At 43.2% G+C, this 19,855-nt stretch overlaps 1 protein-coding gene across 2 annotated transcripts in view; it reads left to right on the plus strand.

The window, feature by feature from the left end:
• Nucleotides 1-3,547: 3,547 nt before the first annotated feature.
• BLVRB (biliverdin reductase B) overlaps nt 3,548-19,855 on the plus strand; it is a 70,557-nt gene continuing 54,249 nt past the window's right edge. Inside the window, exon 1 of one of the 2 annotated variants that reach the window (XM_089654175.1) lies at nt 3,548-3,706. In XM_089654175.1, the coding sequence (XP_089510301.1) occupies nt 3,628-3,706 (79 nt within the window). In that variant the 5' untranslated portion in view covers nt 3,548-3,627. The remainder of the gene's footprint in view (nt 3,707-19,855) is intronic. The other variant, XM_089654176.1, reaches the window with a different exon arrangement.

Consider the following 19,855-nt stretch of genomic DNA (forward strand, 5'->3'; position numbering starts at 1 on the left):
GCTACATGTCCTTGCTAAAATAAAATTCCAACATGTTTAAATTAATTGGTTTACGTGAAAGTTAATGGTGGTATATATACTGGAATCTTTATTTTTTTTTATACTAGTAATGGCGGTGATCAGTGACTTATGGCGGGACTGCAACAGGCAGTCTAAGCTCACCGTTTCCCTGCTCAGCTCTGCCACTCTGCGGGAGAAGCACTTGTGGGTCGGCAAAGCATGGGCTCAAACACAATCTAAAAGTCACCATCCCGCAGTCGACTGGTAAATCGCAGTCAATGGGTTGCAGAACCCGGGTGTAGAGTACATGTGGTACCAATTTACAAAAAAGGATGGAGATATATACCAGTCAGCCTAACATCAGTAGTATGTAAGGTATTGCAGGTAATGATAAAGAGCTCTATGCAGAAATGTGTCTGTGATAAAAGTATCATAAGTGACAACCAGCATGGATTTATGAAAGACTGTTCTTGTCAGACCAACCTGTCATCGTTCCATGAGGAATTAAGTTATAAATTGGATGGTGGAAGCAGGGGCGGACTGACAACTCATGGGGCCCCTGGGCAATAGGGGATCATGGGGCCCCTGTGTCCTTGCCCAAACTCAAAAAAGCCTATGAAAAAGGTGCCAGGGGACCCCTACTGACCCTGGGCCCTCGGGCAGTGCCCAAGTTTCCAAATGGTCAGTATGCCCCCTAGGTGGAAGTCTAGTAGTAATTTCGCTTTTTATGGGTTTCATATTCATCTGTAGGTCATAAGAGAATACCACAATCATAAACAAAACATGGCAACATGTAAACAAATGAAATGCCCCTGTTCAAAAGTCTTCATACCCTTAGTTCTTAACTACTGTGTATTGCCCCCTTTGGTCGTCTTGCATGAACCGCACGTTTGAGATCTCCCCAGAATGATATTAAGGTCAGGAGACTGTGATGGTCACTCCAGAACCTTCACCTTTTTCTGCTGTAACCTCTGGAGGGGCAACTTAGCCTTGTGCTTAGGGTCATTGTCGTGCTGGAAAGTCCAAGAGCATTCCATGCGCAGCTTTCCTGGAGAAGAATGCAAATTGCCAGTATTTTCTGATAACATCCCGCACTGACATTGCCATCAAGTTTCAAAAGATTCCCTGTGCCTTTAGAGCTCACACACACCCAAAACATCAGTGAGCCACCACCATGCTTCACAGAGGGGATGGTATTTTTGTCACTGTTGACCCCTCTCCAAACAAAGCGCTTATGGTTTTGACCATAAATCTCTATTTTGGTCTCGTCACTCCAGATTACAGTGTGACAGAAGTACTCAGGCGTTTTGTGGCATTGCCGCAGTAAAGACTTCTTTCTGGCAACTCAGCTGTGCAGCTCATTTTTATTCAAGTATAGTTGTATTATGCTCCTTGAAGCAACCACACTGTCTTTTTCCAGATAACCCTGTATTTTTCCTGAGGTTACCTGTGGATTTTTCTTTGTATCCTGAACAATTCTTCTGGCAGTTGTGGCTGCAATCTTTCTTGGTCTACCTGACCTTGGATTGGTATCAAGAAATCCCCAAATTGTCCACTTCTTAAAAAGTGATTGAACAGTACTAACTGGAATATTCAAGGCTTTGGATATCTTTTTATATCCTTTTCTATCATTATAAAATTTCCATTACCTTGTTACGCAGTTCTTTTTGGCAGTTCTTTTCTTCTCCCCATGGCTCAGTATCTAGCCTGCTCATTGCATCCATGTGAGAGCTAACAAACTCATTGACAGTTTATATACAGACAGTAAATGCAATTTAAAAATCCACAGATATGGGAAATGAACCTTTAATTGCCATTTGTACCCATGTGTGTCACCTTGTGTGTCTGTACCAAGGCCGAACATTCCAGGGGATGGAAGCATGTGATCAGGACCATTTGGGTGATTTCTGTCATCAATATGGTTTAAAAAGGAGCCAAACAACAACGTGATAATAAATGGCTTCATATGATCACTATCCTTAAATAAAAGACAGTTTTTTGGCATGATCGGTCATATTTCCAATACCAATGCCAAAATGTCACGATTTCTGCCAGGGTATGCAAACCTTTCAGCACAACTGTACATGGATAGGAAACATCAAATTAATGGGCCCAGAGAGTAGTGATAAACTCCATTGAACAGAGAAGAGTACACACATACTGAAATTCATCCGGTGAACATGTGTACCCGGCTTTAGGGTCACCATACATGGTACAACTTGACAGTACAATATCTGTACAATCAATTTTGGATTTACCAATACTATGTAATAGGAGGACCTACCTAAACTATTCAAGCAATTTGTATACAGTCAGATAGACCTTTGCACTTCATAGTTGGTAGATCCAAAGGAGATTGTCCAATCAGATTGATATGTGTGGGGTGAGCTTTAGAAAATCAACCCCAGTAAGGGTCCTTTCACAGGGGTGTTCCATTTTTTTCATCAGTTCAGTCGCATTTTTTTTTTCAAAATTGAAGCTAAACAGATCAAGACTTCACTTTTTACCTCCAATTTCATATCCATTCACTTCCATTTTTCATCCCTTTCTCATCAGTTTCTCATCATTTTCTTGTCAGTTTCTCGCCATCCTTTACCAATGCAAAAACAGATGCAAACAATGGTCTGTATATCTGTTTACATCCATTTATTATTATTATACAGAATTTCTAAAGCGCCAACAGTTCGCTCAGCGCTGTACATTACAATGGGAGACAATACATGCGACAGTACAATAACAATACAATGCAATACACGAGGGATTCAAGGGCCCTGCTCCTTGGAGCTTACAATCTAGGAGGGAGGGATTACATCAGTTTACATCCGTTTTTGTCCGTTTACATCCGTTCCTGTTTTTTTTTACGGAAGAAAAATACGGTTTTCTTCCGTTAAAAAAAACCCCGATGTTAATGGATGCGGACATTAACAGATGTAAACAGATGATCATCCATTTACATCCGTTAGTCCATAGAAATACATGGGCACAGGCAGACTGACCATTTGGAAACTTGGGCACTGCCTGAGGGCCCGGGGTCAGTAGGTGGCCCCATGAGATGCCCCTGGTACCTTTTTCATAGGCTTTTTTGAGTTTGGGCAAGGACACGGGCCCCATGATCCCCTATTGCCTGGGGGCCCCATGAGTTGTCAGTCCGCCCCTGTACATGGGTGTCCGTTTTTCATTCGTAAACGGATGAAAAACAGACATACGGAATGTCTGTATGAAAGAGGCCTAAGTGCAATCTTCAGAAACCAATCACAGGCATCTTCGACTAGTTACAGCAAATTGTAATCTAAACCTAAAATATATAAAAAAAAGTATATTTATATTTTATATGTATATATATATATATATATATATATATATATATATACTATAGATTTTGTAATATAAAATCTGTCTGTCGATGGTTTCAATGCCATAGTCTTGGCACATGTGACTGACGTGACATAAAATGATACACTGCTGCAAGAAGACATCCATTTGCAACTAGTGAATGGAGATCAGCAGTGAGATGGTTAACCTGATGACATTGGTAGCCCCTCCCATTGGGGGAGGAGTCTGGGCTGGTTGTATGTCTGAGCTGCTCCAGCATGCAGTGAGAGGTTGCTGGCGCTGTGCAGAGTGACAATGGCACCCAAAAACATTGTTCTCTTTGGGGCCACTGGAATGACTGGTCAGGTGACCTTGGCACAAGCCCTGGATGAAGGTAATTCTAATCTCTATTATTATGATGATGATGATGTCAGTTTTATCTGTCATGTGCAGTAGGCAGGAAGCGTGCGAAAACTCCAACTCTGCAAGGTACTGGGACCCGATCAGTATTAAGCTGGCCATACACTATACCATCTGATTGTACAATCTCCTTTAGATTTACCAAAACTATGTAATAGGAGGGCGCACCTCAACAAACCGTCCTATAACTTTGTATCCAATCAGACAGGCCCTTGTACTACATCGTTTATGATGGATCTGCAGGAGATTGTACGGTTAGATAGTAACAGATATGGTGACCCGTAGGTTTACCAAAGCTACGTAAGCCCGGGTTCACGCTGATGCGGTGTAAAAGTTGCACCGGTTTCTGTGCGATTTCCGCACCTATCATAATCGCACCCCGTTCACACGAACCATTGCGGGAGAGTATTTTAAGTTAACGACACTCCGAAATCAGTTCGCAAAACGCGGTGCGATGTGCAGAATCGGATCACATAGGTGTGAACATCCATGAGATCCGATTCTAGTGCGGACCAGAAAAAGGGTCCTGCACCTTTTTGGTGCAAATGTGGTGCAATTAAAGCCATACAAAATATACGGCTCCAATTGCACCGCACAGAATTCGCATGTGATTTGTACAGGAATGCGGTGCGGTTCCTGTGCAAATCACATGCGATATACCGCACTGCACAAGTGTGAACCCGGGCTAAAAGGAGGATGTACTAAAACAAATCATTTAATTAGTATCCAATTATACGATTATTATTATACAGGATTTATATTATTATTATTATACAGGATTTATATTATTATTATACAGGATTTATATTATTATTATTTATTATTATACAGGATTTATATTATTATTATTATTATTATTGTACATGATTTATATTATTATTATTATACAGGATTTATATTATTATTATTATTATACAGGATTTATATTATTATTATTTATTAATATACAGGATTTATATTATTATTATACAGGATTTATATTGCACCAACAGTTTGCTCAGCACTTCACAATATAAAGGGTGACAATACAGCAACAATACAGTTCAATACAAGAGGGTTAGGAGGGCCTGATCCTAGGAGCTTACAATCTAGGAGGGAGCTTGTAGTACATAGTTGATCTAAAGGAGATTGCACAATCAGATTGTATAGTGTATGGTCCCCCTCATAGAGGACAAAGGAGGATGCTAAAAACTGTATTTGATTTGGGTATTATGATTCCAAGAAATAAGATTCCAGCTACACATCAAGTATTGACTGTAAGGTTTGCAAGATTCTAATCTTCATACGACCAAAACTTCTGTCCGAACGGTTTGTGTTCTTGCATCCTGTAATATTCACATTTGGAACCCTTTCCTGCAGGTAAAGTATGACCAAAGGCAAACGTTTTTTTATTGGATGGAGTGGAGAAGGATTAGAACCCCTGTCGGGTTTTTGTTGTTATCCCAAATTTTAGGTTGTCCCCAGAACAGGAATAGAGGGAGATCTTCCAATGGGGACACTAGTTTTGGTGACAGCCAGGGATCACTTTGGAGGGATTTCCACTCACTGCTTCAGCTGTGGGACAGGAATGAAGGGAAATCTCCCCAACGGGGCTGCGGCTAAAACTCTCCTTTACTCTATACCAGTGCCAAGCAGGGCAAAGCAACTAAAGCGGAGCTCCACCCAAAAGGGGAAATTCCGCTTTAAAGATTGGTAAGGATTGGCACCTTCAGGGAGCGGGTACCCAAAATTGACAGGTACCCGCTCCCACTTCTGCTGTGATTGCCTAGGCGATCGGAAGCAGAAGTTCTCCTATCCTCCCTCCCCGTAGTCTTCTGGGACACAAGACAGGTCCCAGAACACTACAGGGCCATTCACAAAGCACATCGTTTCTTGTAGATGCACAGTGGGCACCCGGCTGTGAAGCCGCAAGCTGTCACAGCCGGGTGCCCACACTGAAGATGCCGGCACCTGGAACACCAGACGGCTGGTGAATCGGGGAGGACACCGCAGGATCGAGGGACAGTTGAGTGGCTGTTTTTTTTTTAAAGTCAGCAGCTACAGTTTTTGTATTTGTTTTGTTTTCACAGTGCGACTGGAACTCCGCTTTAATGGGGGCCCCTCCAATTGCTTTTACTTAAAGTGTTACTAAACCCCGGACCCTGCATTCACTATATCTGGTCTCCCCGGACCCTGCATTCACTATATCTGGTCTCCCTGGACCCTGCATTCACTATATCTGGTCTCCCTGGACCCTGCATTCACTATATCTGGTCTCCCCAGACCCTGCATTCACTATATCTGGTCTCCCCGGACCCTGCATTCACTATATCTGGTCTCCCAGGACCCTGCATTCACTATATCTGGTCTCCCCGGACCCTGCATTCACTATATCTGGTCTCCCCGGACCCTGCATTCACTATATCTGGTCTCCCCAGACCCTGCATTCACTATATCTGGTCTCCCTGGACCCTGCATTCACTATATCTGGTCTCCCCGGACCCTGCATTCACTATATCTGGTCTCCCTGGACCCTGCATTCACTATATCTGGTCTCCCCGGACCCTGCATTCACTATATCTGGTCTCCCCGGACCCTGCATTCACTGTATCTGGTCTCCCCGGACCCTGCATTCACTGTATCTGGTCTCCCCGGACCCTGCATTCACTATATCTGGTCTCCCCGGACCCTGCATTCACTATATCCAGTCTCCCCGGACCCTGCATTCACTATATCTGGTCTCCCACAGTACACAGAACATTTTAGTAACTATAAACTGCTAAATACCTTTCCTCATCAGAAGTTCGAGCAGTCTTGTGGCTTTAACTACCTTCGCTCCCTGCCACCCTGTTCACATAGTTGCATGAAATTTTTTAGCTACTGGTTCAGCACAACCAGGCACCCCATTGGAGTCACCCCCGCCTCCCCTTACATCAGAGTCCCCCTCCCCTCCTTACATCAGGGTCCCTATCAGAGTGTCCCCCCCCCACCCCTCCCCTCACATCGGAGTCCCCATCAGAATGCCCCCCCTCCCCTTACATCAGGGTCCCTCATCAAAATCGTTCCCCTCCCCTCCCCCCCCCCCATCAGAGAACCTCCAACCCCCTTGAATCAGGGTCTCCAGAAGATTCCCCCCCCCCCGGTCCCCATCACAGTCCCCCCTCCCCTTACACCAGGGTCCCACTCTCTCTCTCTGTCTCTCTTTGACTTTTGTCAAAGGAGCTGGGTGACAAATTGTTAGCCAAACTGTGACTGCACCCAATCAGATGCAGCCACTGTTTGGGAATTCTGTCACCAATGGTTCTTATAGTACGATAGCTGGGAGGCGGTATTTACCCATCTACATTGTTTAGCCAGGATGGAGTCTGTGGGCTGAACAAGGGAAATCCATATGGGCTCATTTAGACTTTGGTTGGAGGGGGCAGTAAATGCACATGGTTGAGTTGCTTTTTTACCACCCCCCCCCCCCAACCCCTTCCTTCCTTCAGCTGCAAAGACGGCAGATAGGGGTGTTCACATGCCATGGCCGCAGCAAGATTTTCACCTAATTGTTGTTTTTGGTGTACAGTACTACTGCTGAATGTGACCCATTCAAGCGAAGGGGATGTGCCATAACTGCATTTGCAGCTCAGTGGTGTGCAGGGGTGGACTGACAACTCATGGGGCCCCCGGGCAATAGGGGATCATGGGGCCCCTGTGTCCTTGCCCAAACTCAAAAAAACCTATGAAAAAGGTACCAGGGGCATCTCATGGGGCCCCCTACAGTGCCCGAGTTTCCAAATGGTCAGTCCGCCCCTGGTGGTGTGGCATGTACAGGGCTACAACAGGAGGAGAGGAGGTGTCACCTCCACGCATCCTGGCAAATGTCTCTGAAAAGCAATCAAACGCAGACCACTTTTCAGAGGTGTGGCAATGTTGCAGCACATGTAAACCTAGCCTATGGACATTTGTGTATTAGTATACAGCTTAATTTGACATGTACAACCCCAGACAGGAAAAGAGCGATCTACAATGTACACACAGCGGGTGGACTGATCTACAATGTACACACAGCGGGTGGACCGATCTACAATGTACACACAGCGGGTGGACCGATCTACAATGTACACACAGTGGGTGATCGCTGATAATACTGTATTATGGAGTGTACCGCAGAGAAGATAAGACCACAAGCAGGATGATCGCTGATAATGGACCTATTATGGTGTATAACAGACAACGGTCCATGTACTGTATATGCAAACCGGGTGATCACTAATAATGGCTGTAATATTGTATTTATTTACTTATTACAGGTATTTATACAATGCTGGAAATTATACACAGTGCTATACATACAATTGTGCTCAAAGGTTTGCATACCCCCGGAGAATCAGTAATATACAATAAGTACCTTTTTTTGTTTGTTTGTTTTTTTTTGTTTTTCTTTTTTTTTTTTTTTTTTTTTTAAAGAAAGCATGAGTGAGCAAGCAAAACATATTTTCCTTTTCTTATGGGATTTGTATTCATCTGTAGGTCTTAACAGAATGGCCCAATCATAAAACAAAACATGGCAACAAGTGAACCAATTAACCACTTGCCCTCCAGAGGATTAACCCCCCTTCCTGACCAGGCCATTTTTTTGCGATACAGCGCAGTGTTACTTTAACTGACAATTGCGTGGTCATGCAACGCTGCACCCAAATGAACTTTATTTCCTTTTTTTCCCTTTCTTCGGTGGTATTAGATCGCCGGTGCGTTTTTAATGTTTTGCGCTATAAACAAAAAAAGACCGACCACTTTTGAAAAAAAAAAAACAATGTTTTTGACTTTTTTGTTATTAAACATGTCCAGTAAAAAAAATTTTTAAAATCAAATTTCATCATAAATTTAGGCCAAAATGTATTATCTTTGCTAAAAAAAATCCCAATACGTGTAAATTGATTGGTTTACGTCAGGGGAGGGCAACTGTGGCCCTCTAGCTGTTGTAGAACTACAAGTCCCATGAGGCATTGCAAAACTGACAGTTACAAGTATGACTCTCAAAGGCAGAGGCATGATGGGACTTGTCGTTCACAACAGCTGAAGGGCCACAGTTGCCAACCCCTGGTTTACGTGAAAGTTATAGCATTTACAAATGACGGTATATGGAATAGTGGAATTTTATTTTTTTTACTAGTAATGGCAGCGATCAGTGACTTATAGGAAGACTGCGGCGGGCATTCTGACACTGGGTGGAACTGACTTGTCACTGACATCCCCAGTGACACCAATACAGTGATCAGTGCTAATAAAAAGCACTGAAACTGTATTCATGGCACTGGGCAGGAAGGGGTTAACATGTGGGGCGATCAAAGGGTTAACTGTGTGCTGTGTGTGTTTTACTTTGTGTGCTTTACACTGTAAGCACACTGCTTTGTATGGCCATACAAAGCAGTTTGCAGGAGCTGACAGTGGAGAGATCTGTGTTTATACACAGGTCTCTCCCCCGTCGGTGATACTCGGAGATCGCCAGTGTGGAATCACTGGCTGGTACCCAGGGATTAACAGCCGAGGCTGCGAATGGCAGCGCGGGTAGGGCGCATGCGTGCCCCCTACCCGGAACTGCAAGATCACGTGTGTGTGTGTGTGTATGTGTGTGTATGTATGTATGTATGTATATGTGTGTATGTATGTATGTATATATATATATATACACACACACACACATGATTTTGCGCACCCGTGCCACCCTGTAGCAGTATTTCTGCTATAGGGCAGCACGGAAGTGGTTAAATGACCCCTGTGCAAAAGTCTGCATCCCCTTAGTTTTTGCTATTGTTAATACTGTGTATTGAATATAATATGTAGGACTGCGCTCGGGACCCCTGCGCCACTCACAGAAAAAATGCAAAACTAACAGGTAACTGCCGTTCTTAATGGAAATCCCATTAATTAAACAAATCTGTGCATCTAGAACAGCGCTGCTCACGAATATCTCCAAGCACCTAATCCATAACTCAAAAGATTAAATGTTTATTAAAATTATCCCCCTTAAAAAACTAATAAATCAAATATATATGATTATCTGACTCACATAAATACAGTATAAGTGCAATATAATATTCCTTATCACATAAACATGTATAAAACAATATTATTAAAGTGACTGGTGAAATCAGCTAAATAAATAAAGTGCAAGGGATGTGCCCATTATATAACTTTAGACATCGTCACATCATCACAAAGTCCAACATAACTCCTTGTGTCCATCCGATACGTGAAATTCTTCACTAATAGAGTTCTACTTGTTGTACCAATTCCACCATGCCAATGACACCACCGATCAAGTGCTCTAGCCACCACCAGATGGTCTAGATAGACTCATCAGAGCGATATGTGAAGTAATAGACCAGCATGAGCGCTTGTTGCTCTTAGACCCTTACTCTCATCTGGTGGTGGATAGCTGATTGCACTAGTCACTTTAAGGCCCCTTTCTCACTGACGGTCCAAATCGGGTCCGCCTGTCAGTTTTTCAGGTGGAGCCATAGAACTCAATGGACCGGCGGGTGTCGGCGGACAAAGTGTCCTCTGACACCCACCGGCATCCGATCTGATCCTGTATGCCAAAAACAGACAGATGGGGATCTATTCTCTGCCTGGTGGATCGGATTGGATGGAAACAGACAGTATCCTTCTGACCACCCCATAGAAGACAGCACCTGTGTTTGCTATGCAGTGGCGGAGGGGACACAGACCTGTCATCCGCCTGCTCAGCGGGGATCAGCGAAGAGCTTCCCTGCTGAGCAGGCAGATCCGCTGACGGGTCCGCTCCGTCTGAAGGGGGCCTAATAATAATTAATATTGTTTTATACATGTTTATGTGATGAAAAGTAAAGTCATATATTATATTGCACTTATACTGTATTAATGTGAGTCAGAGGCACAGGAAGGTTTTTTTTTTTTTATATATATATACTGTGTGTGTGTGTGTATATGTATGTATATATAACTGTATGTATGTATGTGTGTTTTTATATATATATATATATATATATATATATATATATATGTGTGTGTGTGTGTGTTTTTTGCACTGTCTAATAAGGGGGATAATTTTAATACACATTTAATCTTTTAAGTTATGGATGAGGTGCTTGGAGACATTAGTGAGCAGCGCTGTTCTGGATGCACAAATACTGTGTATTTCCTCCTTTAGCATCAATGACGGTGTGCAGTCTTTTGTAATAGTTGACTATGAGGCCCCAAATTCTTGCAGGTGGTAGAGTTGCCCATTCGTTTTGGCAATTTGCCTCCAGGTCATGCAAAGTATTTAGTCGTCTTGCACGAACTGCATGTGTGAGATCTCCCCAGAGTGTCTCGATGATGTTAAGGTCAGGAGACTGTGATGGCCACTCCAGAACCTTCACTTTTTTTCTGCTGTAACCTCTGGAGGGTCAACTTGACTTTGTGTGTAGGGTCATTGTCGTGTTGGAAAGTCCAAGAGCATCCCATGTGCCGCTTTCATGCAGAAGAATGCAAATTGTCTGCCAGTTTTTTCTGATAACATGCTACATTCATCTAGCCATCAATTTTCACAAGATTCCCCGTGCCTTCAGAGCTCACACGCCCCCAAAATATCAGTGAGCCACCACTATGCTTCACAGTGGGGATGGTATTCCTGTTGCTATAGACCCCTCTCCAAACTTAGCGCTTATGGTTGTGACCATAAAGGTCTATTTTGGCTTCATCACTCCAGATTAGTGTATGCCAGAAGGTGTGAGGCGTGTTAAGGTGTTGTCAGGCATATTGTAACCGTGATTTTTTTTCTGGCATTGGAGCAGTAAAGACTTCTTTCTGGCAACTCAACCATGCAGCTCATTTTTGTTCAAGTATCATCATATTGTGCTCTTTGAAATAAACACACCGTCTTTTTCCAGAGCTGCCTGCATTTCTCCTGAGGTTAGCTGTGGGTTTTTCTTTGTATACAGAACAATTTCTGGAAGTTGCGGCTGAAATCTATCTGAGTCTACCTGACCTTGGCTTAGTATCAAGCTATCCCCAAAATTTCCACTTCCTAATAAGTGATTGAGTGCTGACTGGGATATTCAAGGCTTTAGATATATTTTTTTTATATCCATTTCCATATTCATAATGTTCCATTACCTTGTTACTCAGGTCTTTTGACAGTTCTTTGCTGCCCATGGCTCAGTTATCTAGCCTGCTCAGTGCATCCACATGAGAGCTAACAAACACATTGACTATTTATATACAGACACTAATTGCAGTTTAAAAAGCCACAGATGTGGGAAATTAACCTTTAATTGCCATTTTAACCTGTGTGTCACCTTGTGTGTCTGTACCAAGGCTAAATATTCCAGGGGAGGGAAACTTTTGATCCGGGCCATTTGGGTGATTTCTGTTATCATTAAACAAACAGCAATGTGATAATAAATGATTTCATATGACTATCATTAAATTAAAAAAGTGGTTTTTTTTTTTTGGCATGATCAGTCATATTTTCAGTAACAATGGGAACATTTCATGGATTTTTGCCAGAATATGCAAAATTTTGAGCACAACTGCATATACCAGCAATGGGCAAACTACGGCCCGGCGGACCTTTTAATCCGGCCCGCGGAGCTAGGCTCCCGCTAGGCTCCTCTCACAGTCCGCCCTGAAGACCGGTGCAGCATGAAAATCTGTCTCCTGTGAGGATCTGTCCCCCTCGACGTATCTGCACATGTGCCGGAGATCGCCGATCGGCTGCTAATGCCTGAAACTGGCACATGCGCAGATACGTTGAGGAGGACAGATCCTCATAGGAGACAGATTTTCATGCTACACCGGAACGAATCGGGAACAAGAGGAACGCGCGGAGCAAAGGTAAGTGAATTGACACAGGGCGGACTTGGGGACTTAATATGGGGGATGAATTAATATGGGGGATGAATTACTATAGGGGGGATGAATTACTATGGGGGATGAATTACTATATGGGGGATGAATTACTATGGGGGATGACTTACTATATGGGGGATGACTTACTATATGGGGGATGAATTACTATAGGGGGGATGAATTACTATAGGGGGGATGAATTACTATAGGGGGGATGAATTACTATAGAGGGGATGAATTACTATGGGGGATGAATTACTATATGGGGGATGAATTACTATATGAGGGATGAATTACTATAGGGGGGATGAATTACTATATGGGGGATGAATTACTATATGGGGGATGAATTACTATATGGGGGACGAATTACTATGGGGGATGAATTACTATAGGGGGGGATGAATTACTATATGGGGGATTAATTACTATGCTTACTATGGGGGAATATTACTATACTTACTATGGATGACACATACACATCATTCATCTACTCTTGGTCCGGCCCCCGGGTCCAATATATGAACCCATTGCGGCCCTCAAGTCAAAAAGTTTTCCCACCCCTAGCATATACTGTACATTCACGTGCTTTAAGAAGCATCTCAATCTAAGGTCCCTAACTCACATACATGCATGTATACATACATACAGTGGGGATCGAAAGTTTAAGCACCCCAGCTAAAAATTTGTATTAATGTGCATAAAGAAGCCAAGGAAAGATGGAAAAATCTCCAAAAGGCATCAAATTAGATTAGACATTCTTATAATATGTCAACAAAAGTTAGATTTTATTTCCATCATTTACACTTTCAAAATAACAGAAAACAAACAAAAATGGCGTCTGCAAACGTTTGGGCACCCTGCAGAGTTAACATCTTGTACTGCCCCCTTTGGCAAGTATCACAGCTTGTAAACGCTTTTTGTAGCCAGCCAAGAGTCTTTCAATTCTTGTTTGAGGTATCTTTGCCCATTCTTCCTTACAAAAGTCTTCCAGTTCTTTGAGATTTCTGGGCTGTCTGTCACGCACTGCTCTTTTAAGCTCTATCCATAGATTTTCAATTATGTTGAGGTCAGGAGATTGTGAAGGCCATGGCAAAACCTTCAGTTTACGCCTCTTGATGTAATCCCCCGTGGGTTTTGAGGTGTGTTTAGGATCATTATCCATTTATAGAAGCCATCCTCTCTTTAACTTCAGCTTTTTCACAGATGGCATCAAGTTACCATCCAAAATTTGCTGAAATTTTATTGAATCCATTTTTCCTTCTACTCATGAGATGTTCCCTATGCCACTGGCTGCAACACAACCCTAAAGCATGATTGATCCAACCCCATGCTTAACAGTTGGACAGAGGTTCTTTTCATTAAATTCTGTGCCCCTTCTTCTCCAAACGTACCTTTGCTCATTCCGGCCAAAAAGTTCAATTTTAACCTCATCGGTCCACAGAACTTGTTTCCAAAATGCATCAGGCTTGTCTATATGTTCATTTGCAAAGTTCAAACGATGATTTTTGTGGTGAGGACGTAGAAGAGGTTTTCTTCTGATGACTCTTCCATGAAGACCATATTTGTACAAGTATCTCTTTATAGTGGAATAGTGTACCACAACTCCAGTGTCTGTCAGATCTTTCTGGAGGGATCGTGCAGTCAAACGTGGGTTTTGAATTGTTTTTCTCACAATCCTGCGAGCTGTTCTGTCTGATATTTTTCTTGGTCTTCCAGATCTTGCTTTAACTTCCACTGTTCCTGATGACTGCCATTTCTTAATTACATTCCGAACAGAGGATATTGACATCTGAAAACGCTTTGCTATCTTCTTATAGCCTTCTCCAGCTTTGTGAGTGTCAACTATTTTCAGTTTCAGTTTTCTAGACAACTCCTTAGAAGAACCCATGGTGCTGATTGTTGGGGCAAGGTCAGATGAGTCTGGGCATTTAAAACCTTTGAGATTGACATCACCTGGTCTTCCCAGATGATGATTGAGAACAATCCATGACACTGGCAGGTCTCAGCTTGGCAAAGGGGGCAGTGCATGCTATAAATTCTGCAGGGTGCCCAAACTTTTGCAGACGCCATTTTTTTGTTTTCTGTTATTTTGAAAGTGTAAATGATGGAAATAAAATCTAACTTTTGTTGACATATTATAAGAATGTCTAATCTGTAATTTGATGCCTTTTGGAAATTTTTCCATCTTTCCTTGGCTTCTTTATGCACATTAATACAAATTTTTAGCTGGAGTGCCCAAACTTTCGATCCCCACTGTACATACATACATACACACACATGTTGGAAACAATGAACACTTCATAAACTGACTGGACGTTTAGCCCATGAGGCTCCAGCATTAGGTGCGGGTAAAAGGAATGGACACATTGTTCAGCCTGTTGAACAATGACCACCTTTACACCCCGGTCACACTGGGTGCGACTTGACATGTGATTTGCCATGCCATGCGAGTTACAAATCGTATGGCAAGATGCACACTATTGTCCACAATTAAAGCGGTCATATTGGTGTGATTCCGACTTGATCGGAACTGCACCAATTTCTAAAGTAGTGCATTCACTACTTCAGGTGCAACTTGCATAGACATCTGGGTAGATGTCTTGGAAGTCGCACCTCAAGTCGAAATGACATCCGACTTTGAAATCGTGGGACTTCACTAGAAGTCAGATCGGTATGACCGGGACCTTTATTGCATTATTCGCCCAGGGACAATTAAAGACTGCGCTCTGGGCATTCAACTGTGAGCACATACTGCACTAAACTTAAAGCGGAGCTCCACCCAAAAGGGGAAGTTTCGCTGTAAGGCCTCGTCCCCATTCTCCATTAAAGATTGGCACCTGAATTTGACAGGTACCCGCTCCCACTTCCTCTGCGATCACCTAGGCGATTAAAAGTGGAAATTGTCCCCCCTCCCCATAGTCTTTTTGGACACATGACAGGTCCCAGAAGACTACGGGACCATTCACAAGGTGCAACGCTACTCTCGCATGGACAGTGGGCACCCGGCTGTGAAGCCCCAAGCTATCACAGCCGAGTGCCCACAATGAGGAGTGCCCACAATGAGGAGTGCCCACAATGAAGATTGGTGAAACCGACTACGGTGAGGACATCGCAGGATCAAGGAACAGGTGAGTGTCTGTTTTTTAAAAGACAGCAGCTACAGCTTTTGCAATTGCTGAAGTTAAATTTTTTACATTTTGAATGGAGCTCCTCTTAAAGTATCACACTTTGAACCAACCAGCCGCAGCAGCTGTCAGCCTCTCGTAGAGCTTGGTAGGCTGCTGGCAGTAGGGCTGGATGGAACAGTTGCACCTAAAAGCTGGAGCCTCATGCACATTGGCTAAACATGCAGAGTGCATGAGGTCTCGCCTACCAGGATGTCTTTGGAGAATCGAAGGAAACCTGCACAAGCACAGGGAGAGCATGCAAACTCCATGCAGTGTCCTGGTTGGGATTTGAATAGATGACCCCAGTGCTGCAAGGCAGAATAGCTATGCAGTATGCCATTTTGCTGCCCAGTGCGTGATGGTTTATAATGCACTATACCATGACCAGGATAAGACCTATATCTACAATGAGGGTGATTGTGGACAATGTTGTATTATTTATTTTTATATATATATATATATATCTTTTATGTTTTTCCATTACAAAAATCAATCTTATACAATTCACATATACACAAATTCCAATTAAATTTTATCCTATTCCCTAAAGCTCCTCCGTCACCCTCTATTTTTTCCTCCCGGTCTTTCTTTTTTTCTGCCCCTATTGAGATCAGTATTCCCCTAATATGTCAATAGAGAAAGCGAGTGCTAAGTTATAAAAGCAGCTATTGCACTGAGGAAAAAACACCCCTTTTGAAAACGAACTTCTGTTCGAAACGCGTCAAGGAAGGATCCCAGACGTTACGCCATCGGATCACAAAGGTCCGGCGGTCATTTCATAGTACCAGCTGGTCAGTGTTATATTGAGCAATTTTACTGCATTGCTTATTTTATCTCGCACAAACCACAGTGTATGTTTTACCTTTGACCTTTTACTATATACAACTATTAAAGCATTCTTATTTTGAAATATTACACTATGGGAATCCCCCCTTATTTTGCTCTGCACCGAGCACTTTAATTTCCCAGCTATCCCCTGATGACCATCCCAATGCCTGAACGAGGGTGACACATGCATTCCCTAAAAATGAACCCCGTCTTTTCCTGTAACCAAAAGGAGAGCCTACTACCCCCAGGCTGTATCCAGACCTACAGTGGGGCAAAAGTATTTAGTCAGCCACCAATTGTGCAAGTTCTCCCACTTAAAAAGATGAGAGAGGCCTGTAATTGGCATCATAGGTAGACCTCAACTATGAGAGACAAAATGAGAAAAAAAATCCAGACAATCACATTGGCTGATTTGGAAAGAATTTATTTGCAAATTATGGTGGAAAATAAGTATTTGGTCACCTACAAACAAGCAATATTTCTGGCTCTCACAGACCTGTACCTTCTTCTTTAAAAGGCTCCTCTGTCCTGCACTCATTACCTGTATCAATGGCACCTGTTTGAATTTGTTATCAGTATAAAAGACACCTGTCCACAACCTCAAACAGTCACACTCCAAACTCCACTATGGTGAAGACCAAAGAGCTGTCGAAGGACACCAGAAACAAAATTGTAGACCTGCACCAGGATGGGAAGACTGAATCTGCAATAGGCAAGCAGCTTGGTGTGAACAAATCAACTGTGGGAGCAATAATTAGAAAATGGAAGACATACAAGACCACTGATAATCTCCCTCGATCTGGGGCTCCATGCAAGATCTCACCCTGTGGGGTCAAAATGATCACAAGAACGGTGAGCAAAAATCCCAGGACCACACAGGGGGACCTAGTGAATGACCTGCAGAGAGCTGGGACCAACGTAACAAAGGCTACCATCAGTAACACACTACGCCGCCAGGGACTCAGATCCTGCAGTGCCAGTTGTGTCCCCCTGCTTAAGCCAGTACATGTCCGGGCCCGTCGGATGTTTGCTAGAGAGCATTTGGATGATCCAGAAGAGGATTGGGAGAACGTCATATGGTCAGATGAAACCAAAATAGAACTGTTTGATAGAAACACAACTCGTCGTGTTTGGAGGAGAGAGAATGCTGAGTTGCATCCAAAGAACTCCATACCTACTGTGAAGCATGGGGGTGGCAACATCATGCTTTGGGGCTGTTTCTCCGCAAAGGGACCAGGACGACTGATCCATGTACAGGACAGAATGAATGGGGCCATGTATCGTGAGATTTTGAGTGCAAACCTCCTTCCATCAGCAAGGGCATTGAAGATGAAACCTGGCTGGGTCTTCCAACATGACAATGATCCCAAACATACCGCCCGGGCAACGAAGGAGTGGCTTCGTAAGAAGCATTTCAAGGTCCTGAAGTGGCCTAGCCAGTCTCCAGATCTCAACCCCATAGAAAACCTTTGGAGGGAGTTGAAAGTCCGTGTTGCCCAGCGACAGCCCCAAAACATCACTGCTCTAGAGGAGATCTGCATGGAGGAATGGGCCAACATACCAGCAACAGTGTGTGCCAACCTTGTGAAGACTTACAGGAAACGTTTGACCTCTGTCATTGCCAACAAAGGATATATAACAAAGTATTGAGATGAACTTTTGATATTGACCAAATACTTATTTTCCACCATAATTTGCAAATAAATTCTTTCCAAATCAGCCAATGTGATTGTCTGGATTTTTTTTCTCATTTTGTCTCTCATATTTGAGGTCTACCTATGATGCCAATTACAAGCCTCCCTCATCTTTTTAAGTGGGAGAACTTGCGCAATTGGTGGCTGACTATATACTTTTTTGCCCTACTGTATCTTGAGAAGGGATACCTGACAGATCACCTATATATGATACAACACGCTAATTTTAAGCGCATCTGGTGAGTGCGCACTTTATCCATCTCCTGCACAACCACCTGAATATATCAAGTTTATTGGGAATAACAGCGTCATCAGGAGATCATTTTGATGAATTGTGTTTATATTTTATAATATTTTATGACATAAACACAGGTGTAATTACGGTGCGTTTTCCTTTGAAGATTTTATGAACTTTTATATCAGTTCAAGAGTTAATATTTCTTGATCCACATATGTATATTTGCTTAGCTGCATGCCTTTCCTTTTTAATATATTTTTTAGCGCTGAACTTTTTTAAGTATTCCCCTAATATATGCTTTGTGGGCCTCCCATACTGTGGCCACCAAAACCTCCTCAGTCTCATTAAACTCGAAACATTGCTCTATTTCCTGCCTTAACCTTTTCTCCAGCTAGATATTTTATTCCATTCCCCTCCTACCCGAAGTCTCATTGTGACAGGAGCATGATCAGAGATAGACATTACCTCTATACTGGAGCTGACCAACGACTCCAGTTGTCTATGTTCGATCATTATGTAATCCAATCGCAGGGTCGGACTGACAACTCATGGGGCCCCCCGGGCAATAGGGGATCATGGGGCCCCTGTGTCCTTGCCCAAACTCAAAAAAGCCTATGAAAAATGTACCAGGGGCATCTCATGGGGCCCCCTACTGACCCTGGGCTCTCAGGCGGTGCCCGAGTTTCCAAATGATCAGTCTGCCCCTGTCCAATCGTGAATACGATTTGTGCACTGAAGAGAAGAAGGTGGAGTCTCTTTCGCTTGGATGTTTCACTCTCCAAGTGTCAATTGATATTGATATAGCGTCCTCATCAGCACTTTTAATTTTCTACCACCCTCTCTCTGCATACCCGCTGATGCATCCAACTGTGGATCCAAACAGGTTAAAATCTCCTGCCACGACCAGACTTTAAATTTTGTAAGTTTTCATAAGACTGGTATTTGGACAACGTTGTATTATGACACCTATTATTTGTAACTGTTGCAGAAAAAGAAGTCCACTTCTGTGTGATTGGCTCCTGTGTGTCGTTGGCACATGAATCAGCTCCGTTACATAATAAGCGGAGAACGCGGCTTTTCTTCTACTTTGCATGCAGCACAAAGCCCCTGGCATGCACTGCAGACCCCGGAGCAGCCGCTGTGATATGACCTCATTCCCTGCTGTGGTGAATATACACACGGGATCATGTACATCCTGCACACATATAGTCTCCATGAGAGACGTGTATTTCCCTGTACACATGTCACAGTGCTGAGTCATGACCCCTCTGCATGTTTACCAGCGATAACATTTTCTCTGTTTTCTCCCCTCCTTGTCAAAAATGCTGATAAGAACCGTTTTCTATCCAGGAGAC

This window comes from Staurois parvus, unplaced genomic scaffold (assembly GCF_062004578.1).
Source record: "Staurois parvus isolate SC_StPar_1 unplaced genomic scaffold, SC_StPar_1.0 ptg000746l, whole genome shotgun sequence".
Classification (NCBI taxonomy): domain Eukaryota; kingdom Metazoa; phylum Chordata; class Amphibia; order Anura; family Ranidae; genus Staurois; species Staurois parvus.